The sequence below is a fragment of the Prinia subflava genome, chromosome 1 (genome assembly GCF_021018805.1).
Source record: "Prinia subflava isolate CZ2003 ecotype Zambia chromosome 1, Cam_Psub_1.2, whole genome shotgun sequence".
Lineage (NCBI taxonomy): Eukaryota > Metazoa > Chordata > Aves > Passeriformes > Cisticolidae > Prinia > Prinia subflava.
The window spans coordinates 53413792-53423636 of NC_086247.1; the positions used below are offsets into that span (position 1 = coordinate 53413792).

A 9845-nucleotide genomic window follows, 5' to 3' on the forward strand; every position below is an offset into this window, starting at 1 on the left:
TCATCTGTCCGGAAATGACTGGCTGTCAAACCAAACCTATTTCAGATTAACTTCCTGTTTCAGTACGATGAAGCCAAAATGTTCCTCTGCCTATTCTAGACTAATACCACACTATTAGACTGCTATATTTTTTCAGTAATTCAGTAATAGGCAATAATTCTTGAGCACTTTTACCAAACCAAACTTACATATGCTACAGCTCTTTAGCCAACAAAAATGGGCACTAACAAAAATACTTACAAAACTGGAAACACTGTGAAACTCAACTGTAATGGCAGAGATGATTAGTCTTTCCCAGCACACAGAAATCAATTTTTATCTAGAAATGTATGTAACAGACACAAGTTTGTTTCAGTGTACTTGTCCCAGGTATCACAGTTGAAATGGGGCAAACTAACCCAAGTAATTTTTCCTGGACTTGCAATTGACATATTTTCTGTCAAACTGAACAATCTCTGCATTGCCTCCTACAGACGTAGCACCTCAGATTTTAGACTGACTTGGTGGCTACCACAGTTAATAAACTATTTTCTCATTATTTTTGGAGAAATAAAACTCTTTTTTAAAATTATGTCTTACAGTATGATTAAGTAGCTGGATCTTAAAAGTCCAACAGCTGATTATGAAGGCCTTTGACTACTTGAGAATATTAGTATCACCCATTTTCCATCTAAGCACAGTTAAAAAGCAGCAAAATTTGCAAAGTGAAGGAGTGAGGTGTCAAGAATGTGTGAGACTGAGTTGTCTCACATTTCTGCAACATGTCCTTGCATACATGCCCCACAATTAGATGTGTTCACCATAGTGACCAAACCATGCAGCTTTTATCCTAGCTACTTTGAAATTTAGGCACTGCTACCTTGAAACCTTAAATTTATCAAACCCTCCCTTTCCAGGTCTCTTTGTACTCCTGACTCTCATCGCTCTTGCTGAAGCAATTATGAGTCATATTTGAAAACACAGAAGTAACATTCAGGAGGAATTAACTAGTCCAAACACTGTTTTGCTCTGTTTTCCTGATATAGCTTTGTTTCTAGTGCCCAGTTCTACAAGCTATCTAGGTGGACAAATTCAAACCATTTTTCTTTCATAAACGCTAAAAACTAACACATTCTTCATAAACTTCCCTCTCTTATTCAGTTCATTCATCACGTAGTAATTTATGTCAGTGTAACTAACAGCTCTAGCCTTTTTCTGAGCCCAACCACTACTTCAATATAGATTTTATCTGTCTCTCTGCTTTTGCACTCAGTTCAGAAATTAATACAATCATTTGTATTTTTTTCTACTGGCTAAACATGCATTTCAGAAGCAGGCTTTGCCATGGCTGAGGCAAAGGCACTTGATGGTCCTCACTACTGTAAAAGGCATGCCATGATTAAGGAAAATACTGAGCTCCAAATAACTGCAGGAGATGAATACAAGTCACATCCATAGGGTATTACTGGAGGCATTATTAGATACTACTTAAATAATACAATATATTTTTATTTCTTTTAGAAACACTATCTTTATAAAGAAGCATGAACACTTTGAAAGTAAATTTTCACTCTCTTTGCATAAATTACATTCATGTATGGGAGAGATGGTAGGATACAGCTTCTGCCATGGAAATTGTACAGGATGTTAGACCCAGGACTAGAACCTGGGACTTCTGGGTTCAAATCTAATTTCTTGCCTTCTTGTCTTACAACCCCCATGCAACTTAGGTAAGAAACAGAAAGTGAATAAAACATCTCTTTCAGCACCAGTCAGATGCTAATGCTGTGCTGCAACAGGACAGCAATGCTGGGACACCCACGTGCCTCTGCACAGAGCAGCACGTGTCCCCCAGAGGCCTGGCTTCCTCTCCTAACCCCACGTGCCCCGTCTGAGGTATCTTGCTCAGCGCTGGACACTCCCCCCGTGGAAAGCCACGCACACACAGCAAGGAGGCCACGCACTGAGCTCCTGTGCTCAGTGTCACCAGCGCGCAGCACAGGGGAGCAGCACCACGCCAGACTGGAGAACCCACTGAGCCACTGGAGCATCCTGCAGGCGCCTAAGGAGCAGCGCTGCATCTGCCCCCTGTGACTCAATCCAGGACCCTTCCCGTGCCATTTGGAGAAGTGCTATGCACATGCTGTCACCGCAGCTTTCAACTGCAAACAAGGAGCTCAGCACTTCTCCAAATCTTACAACAGGTACTCAGACCAGCCTCTCAAACGAAACACCAGCACCCCTTCAAAAACTCTAGATCCAGTAACAAGGTGGTTTTTAGGACCCTTCAGTATTCCGGGAAACTTCGTAAGGAACACACAAATATGTTATCTGTCCCAACTTTAATATACTGCAAAAAAAAGAAGGCTGTATATTTCTTTTGCCCTATCTGTAGGTCACGTATCTTTTTGCAGTAATTTTGGCTTACAATTTCTGAAGTAAAATGCTGATGAAAAGAAGCCCACAACATCTCTGTAGCAGAGAAGCTGGTGTAAAAAAAAGGGCTTTTTTCACATGAGACATAAGATCATTATGGTATAAAGAATATTTTATGGCAATTAGTGGAAGCACAAAGCACTCCATACTTTATTTACCATTCAGGCAAAACCAACAAAATCTCAAGCATTTTTTAAAACAACAGTAGAAATTGGGTGGCATTTATCCACACCACCTTAAAAATGCACAGAATCACTCGGTCCAAAAAGAAAACATTTGTTAGTCAAGGCACATTAACTTAATCTCTATACTCGTTTAATTTACAACAGATAAAGCACTATTAAACAAATCATTTCCCTACGAGAAAAATATCTCTAAAGCATTACCCCCCAGCTCACAAAAATTTCCCTATACACTAACACCTATGATTTTCTACCATCTCTCATTCACATTCAGCACAATGAGTTTAACACGCAGACTTTTCTCCCTCCTGTTATACACATTTGTGTACATTTGGTACCATGTGTTACCAAAAATCTCACATTTATCACAGGATACATGCCTACAAAAATCAACAAAATGCAAAATTTGCAATGACCACGATTTATCACCTCCAGTGTCAACAGGGTAAGAGAAGGTCGAAGTTTACTGCAAAGACTGCAGAAAAGATACTCACATGGACTAACATCTCTGTATCTGTTTCGATTTCTGTTTTCTGGATATTTTGCAACTCTGTGAGGGTAGTCACTGGATTTATGTCGGATTTCCTTAAAAAGACAAAATAAATAATTGACTTATAGCCAGCAAGATTAAGACTAGTAGCCACTGATTAAGACTAGTGTTCTACACATACTATTAATTAAGCAACATTATTAATAACTAGCATTTTTTAACCAACTTTTACTGCCCCCTGTGTGATTTTCACTCAGAAGATGCGTTTCATTCATGGCCAAACTGCTGCCATTTAGATCCTCCCACATTTACCTAAAACTACCAAATGTCTGCACCATTTGACAAGCAACTGATACATCAGGATCAAGGGGCAAAAAACTCTAGCCCCAGATATTTATTAGCTTACAGTTTATCTCAGAGCTGCACATTATCTCCCAAAGCAATAAGGGACTCAGATGCAACAGCAGTATTCTGCTCCTTTAAAATGACTGGCAGCGTAAAACCCCACAAAGGTAAATAAACCAGTTAAAGATTTTATGGCTACTGTTAAGAGCCATAGGATTATTCTTGGTGGTTTGATGGCTCATCCCATACAGCTGTAGTTAAACGTGAACCAATGTGAAGAATTCTAGAGCCACAAACATCAATGTGAATCAAAGCCTGTTCTCCCCACACATTAATACAAACCTTCTAATAATCGGTGAGGTATTCACAACTCACACACTCTTTTAAGCACCCTACTGTTCACATGTTCTGAATGTTCTGCTTTATTGATTTCTTCCCTGAGTGCACCTTTTCTACCACTTCACTGAGATATACAGAATTACCTTATGTAGAAAACTGAAAACGGCCTTCAATGTATTCTGTTGTCTTATATCTCTGTACTGATGCCGTCTCAGCAGAAATGTTGCACAGTACAGAATTAACAATATTTCACTTTGAATTCTCCTTCTATTTTTAGATTATGTTGCTACATTTCATCATTATGTCCCAAAGGGCATTTAAACTTCTTATTACAACTGAGCATTCTTTGGTCTTCTCAATGTTCTCACTATCTTTGTCTTCAAACTTCCTAAATAGTCTAGTCTACTCCCAGACAATGAACACAGGCAGAAGGGAATCGGAAATACAACAAGTGGAAATATAACATACAAAAGAAAGCTCCAATTCTTAGCATTGGTTGCGTGACCTTTGTTTAAAATGTACTGCCAATCCCCAAACATAAATCACAATGGGGAGCAGCAACTGCCAAGCACCAATACTGCACATATCTCTATAAAAATCTCTCGATTTATTAGGTTTTTTATTTTGATGCAGCACACTGGAACTTCTCTTGTTGACATGGCTGACAAGCTTTGGGAGCTCGTATATGGAATGAATGGATCTGGCAGGCACTCACACCCAAGTTGCCATGAAAGGTGAATTTTATATTACTCAGAAACTGGATGCAACATTATTTTGTTTCTTAAAGCATCTGCATCATCAATGCACAGAAACAGACCGGTACTTTGGTAAAGAAACATAAAAATAGCTAGAAGCACTTCTATAGTGACGGTGTGGGAGGGTAGGCTTGCTAAAAATAATTAAACTTAAGGAAGTTTAATGACTAATTTTAAAATCAGTTTTCCCACATAATATCCAGCCATCACACAGAATCACAGCATGTCCTGACCTGGAAGGGACTCAAAGATCAAGTCCAACTCTGACAATGCACAGAATAACCCAAAGAACCACACTATGTGCCTGAAAGCATGGTCCAAACCCTTCCTGAACTCCGGCAGGCTTGCTAGATGCTACTTATTTGTAATACACATATATCCAAAAGGGCAACATCTGAAATACTGCAGTAGAGATACTGTATTTGAATCACATATAAATCCAATAAATTGCTAATTTAACAGAGAAAAAGCATAATTTGAAGTCAGTTAAGAAAACCTTGGGGGTTGGTTTTCTTTCCTCATTTGTGAAAAAGTGCTATAAAATATTGCGGGCTTAACCAACTGCTCCAGTGATGCCAGCTGATACGTAATGCCTGTTTTATGGAACTGACTGTTCTTGGAAGTTCTTAATCTCGTTAAAAAAAAAAAAAAAAAAAAAAAAAAAAAAAAAAAAAAAAAGGCAAATACTGTATTTTACTAAGTGGCACTTGCGCAGGGCCCCCGCAGCAGACGCCGAGCTGGCCAAGGCAGCGGGAACGGGCTGAGAAGGGAGCACGGGTGCCTGAGGAGCCGCACAAACCCGCAGGGGGCGGGAGGGAACCCAAGCCTTAGCCGAATCCGTACTATGGGGCGCAGCTCCCCACAGCGCCCGCCAGCCGCGGGAACCCCGGCTCAGACGGGCTCCGCTCGGTCGAGCCCCGGGGGCAGCGCGGACCCAGAGCCGCCGCCGCGCACGCGCCCCGCCCCGCGCCTGCGCGCCGCCGCCCTCCTCCCGGGTCCGCCTGCGTGCGCATGCGCACCGCCTGCCCACGGCTCCGCTGCCCGCACCTGAGGGCGAAGAGTCGTGTTGGCCCAGCGACTTCCGCTCTCCCCGCTGCTGAGGCGGCGGCGGAGCCGCACAAGTGTGCACGGGCGCTGCCGGTCCGCTGGGCTCTCTCGCCCCGCCCTTCCTCCCTCCCTCCCTCCCTGCTGCTCTCCGGCTGGAGCCGACCGCGCCGCTCGGCTCACCAGATAACGCGCCTGCCAGTCGTTCGTGGCGTCGATCTCCTGGAACTCCTGCTCGATGGCGGCGGACATGATGGCGGCGGCCGCAGCGGCCGCCAGGGCGCGCGAGCCTGTCCGCAGGAGGCCGAGCGGCGAGCTCGCGACCGCTCGCGCGCAGCCCCCCGCCTCACGGGAGCGGCGGGCGCGCACATACGCTCGCGACCGGGTGTCCCGCAGCCGGCGCCGGGCGCATGCGCAGCCCTGGCCCCGCCCACTGAGGGCCGTGGAGATCACGCCTCCCCGGGAGGAGGAGGCGGGAAGCACCTGGGGTGACGTCACTGGCCCGGCGAGGGGCGGGGCCGCACTCAGGTGTCGCGGGGCCTCGGCAGGGCCGGGGGCTTCGGTCGCCAAACGGCCACCGAGCGTTTGTTGTCACAAAAATCACGGACTCAGTTCGGTTGGAAAACATCTCCGAGATCATCGAGTCCAGTCTGTGGCCGAACATCACCAGATGAACTAAACCATGGCAGTAACTGCCACATCCTTTAAACAGCTCCAGGCACGGTGACTCCATCGCCTCCCTGGGCAGTTCGTCACAGTATTTAATCGCCCTTTCTGTGAATAATTTCTTCCTAATGTCCAACCTGAACCTCTCCTGGTGCAGCTTGAGGCCATGTCCTCTTGTCCTGTCACTGGGAGGAGAAGAAAGCGACCCCCACCTGGCCAAAACCTCCTTTCAGGCAGTTGTAGAGAGCGCTAAGGTCACCCCTGAGCCTCCTCCAGGCTAAACACCCTCAGCTCCCTCAGCTGCTCCTCACAGGCCATAACTCCAGACCCTTCACCAGCTTCATTGCCCTGCTCGGGAGATGCTACAGAACTTCAGTGTCCTTCTGAACTGAGGGGCCCAGAACTGAACTCAGTATTCGAGGTGCAGCCTCACCAAAGTGCATGCAAGGGGACAATCACTGCCCTGACCCTGCTGGCCACAGTACTGCTGCTACAAGCCAGGATGCAATTGGCCTTCATCTCCACACTCTGCCGCCTCAGGTTCAGCTGCTGTTGACCACTGCCTTTTCCACTGGCCGCTTTGCAGCCACTCTGCTCTCAGCCTGTAGTGCTGCATTGCTGTGCCGATGTCACTGAAGGTGCATGAGCTCTTCCCGGCGCCGGCGAGTCCCAGCCCGGCTCAGCGCTGCACCCCCGGCGATGTGCCCCGCCGGCAGCCGCTGGTTCCGAAAAGCAGAAGTGCGGAGACGTGGACGTGTCGGACAGACAAATCACGGCGGGGCTCGCCGTCCCGAAAGCAGAAACGGCGTGTCCCGCAGCGATTGCCTCACTGGGACAGAAAGTCCCTTAGGGGGCGGCTCCGGCCGGCGCCGGGCAGAGCCAAGGGTGGGGCCGGGTCAGAGAGGGCTGCGCTGCGCAGGCTGCTGGGGGCACCAGTCTGTGAGCCCCGGGCAGGCGGGGGATGCCTCCTGGCTCAGCACAGGTCGCTGGGTAGCGCCCGGCGCCTTAAAAATGTGTGAATTAGTGCCACAAAGGGGAACTGTGCACCATCAGTGTGTGTAAGTGTCTGAAGGGAGGGTGCCAAGAGGATGCAGCCAGACTCTTGTCCGTGGTTCCAAGCAAGAGGACAAGAGGCCACGGCAGAAACTGAAGCACAGCAAGTTCCACCTGGGTATGAGGAAGAACTACTTCGTCGTGCGGGTGCCCGCGCACTGGAACAGATTGCCCAGAGAAGTTGTGGAGTTTCCCTTACTGGAGATATTCAAGAACCGATTGGACGCAGTTCTGTGCAATGTGTTCTAGGATGACCCCGCTTGAGCAGGGAGGCTGGATCAGATGATCCCCTTCAATCTTCCCCAGTTTGAGAGGTCACAGTGCGTCTCCGCACCCTGGTGACAGTCCTGCCCTCAGCCCCGCCACCGCCTCCTCTCCCGCGGGTTCCTGTCCTCAGCTTTAACTCCTGGCACAGTTTTTCCCTGCCGCAGGCTCTCTCCCACCCTCAACAGGCCCCTCACGGACTGGGAGGTTTCCCTGGAAGCGTTCGTATCTGCTCTCTCCCACGCCCGAGGGGCCTCCGCCCTGCAGTGCGCCCCGGCTCCCCGCGGCTGCCCTGCTCCCGCTGCCCCGGGCCCCTCAGAATGCCCGACACCAGGCACGTACACACGGGCAGCGGCTGGGCGTGCCACTGGGGTGTGACTGACATCTGAAGGGCAGGATGCTATCCAGAGGGCCTGGAGAAGCTCGAGAAGTGGACCTATGGGAGCATCATGAGGTTTAACAGGACGCAGTGGTCGGTGAAACCCCAGTATCAATATAGACTGGGGTCTGGACAGATGGAGAGCAGCCCTGCCAAGAAGCACTTGGAGATGCTGGTGGGTGAGTGGCAGGACATGAGCCAGCAGTGTGAGCTTGCAGCTCAGAAAGCCAGCCACATCCTGGGATTCTGCTCCTCTGCTCTGCTCTGCTCTTGTGAGACCCCACCTGGATGAGTGCTACATCCAGCTCTGGAGTCCCCAGGGCAGGAAGGACATTGACCTGTTGGAGCAAGTCCAGAGAAGGGCCAACAAGTTGATCAGATAGATGTATACAGTCCCTCTCTTATGTGGAAAGGCTGAGAGAATTGGGATTGCTCAGCCTGAAATAGGGAAGACTCAAGGGTGACCTATTTGTGACCTTCCAGTATCTGAAAGAAGCCTACAAGAAAGATGGATAGATGCTCTTTAAAAGGGCATGAAGTGATAAGACAAAGCTGAATGGCCTTAAACTGAGAGTAGGTTTAGATTGGGTATTAGGAGGAAGTTCTTTACTCAGAGGGTAAATGAAGCACTGTAACAGGTTATGCAGAGAAGTTGTGGATGCCCTATCCCTGGAAGTGTTCACAGCCAGGTTGGATGGAGCTTTGAGCAACTTGTTCTAGTGGAATGTGGAATGTGTCCTTGCCCAATGCAGAGGGGTTGGAACCAGAGGATCTTTAAGATCCCTTCCAGATCATATGATGCTATGATCTACAGCCCCTGTGATAACAAACATCACAATGCTGAGTGTGGCTGTGCCGTCGCTGTGGTTCCCTGTGTGCTGTCACTGCAGCCCTGCGTGCAGCCCCCTGCCTCCTGTGGGCCTCACCTGATGTTTAAGCACAACAACAATAACAACTATTGTTTTTGAATGCCTGCCACTGAATGCTGCTGCATTTCCTTTTTGCCACACAATGCTCCAAGTCCACCGGCTCATATGCTCCCCCAAGTCCTGGAAGAAGAGCTGGTGTCCTGGACCATCACCTGTGTGATGCCTTTGAAAGACAGCAGATGGGAAGCATGGATCAGTAAGTTCATAACAGGTTTTTCCAAGTAACACAAGGAAATGTTGCACAAGATTTTCTTGAACTGCGGGCTCAAGCTTTGAAATCAATATAGGGAATGGCTTTCTTGGATTCTTCTGCTTGCACAACTGAGACACAGATCATTCTGTAGTTCTGCAGGTGCTGTCTAGTTAATCAGTATTATATGCAAGATCAGTTATGAAACAAGAAAATAAGAAAACATTTGTGAATTATGTTTATGATTTAAGAGTACAGAAAATAATCCAAGTGCTTATCCTCCAGGTAATGATTGGGTTTTATTTGAAAAAGATTTCTTTTAGTTCAATGAATAAAATTATTCTTTACCTTAGAAAGCTTACGTTGCACCAGCTGGCTGTAAAAAAGTAAATAGGTACATAGAAGTTGTCTGCCAAATAACATATTTTAATAAAGAAATTGAAATAGACATCTTCCTCACTGATTTTAGTCTTTGGTAGGCTTTTCCCTGTATATAAGCTTGCTGGGTGATCTGTATTTATAGCATTTATGACATGATGTGCTTTTCACTTGTGCTTGTGATATTTGGGGATGTAGTTCATCCTGGGACAGCGATGTAGCTGTGCTGTTAGGAAAGGGTGTTTTTTATGGTAGCATCTACATTTAGAATCTCTAACACAGATCTGTGCCCAGAGACATCTCATGAAAAGCTAAAAATCTTTATTAATTGTGATTTGGAGCAGGCTTAGAAAAGCAAAAACCTGTAAACCAGGGATTTCTGAAGAAATTGCTTTTGTCCAGTTTTGGGTTGCCTT

At 47.0% G+C, this 9845-nt stretch overlaps 1 protein-coding gene across 2 annotated transcripts in view; it reads right to left on the reverse strand.

The window, feature by feature from the left end:
• Positions 1 to 6013, reverse strand: part of PTPN2 (protein tyrosine phosphatase non-receptor type 2) — a 30076-nt gene extending 24063 nt beyond the window's left edge. Inside the window, exons 1-2 of one of the 2 annotated variants that reach the window (XM_063397005.1) lie at positions 5754 to 6011; positions 3092 to 3182 (exon numbers count right to left, since the gene is read on the reverse strand). In XM_063397005.1, the coding sequence (XP_063253075.1) occupies positions 3092 to 3182; positions 5754 to 5822 (160 nt within the window). In that variant the 5' untranslated portion in view covers positions 5823 to 6011. Of the gene's footprint in view, positions 1 to 3091; positions 3183 to 5753 lie in introns of both variants that reach the window. The other variant, XM_063396997.1, reaches the window with a different exon arrangement.
• Between the last annotated feature and the right edge of the window lie 3832 nt (positions 6014 to 9845).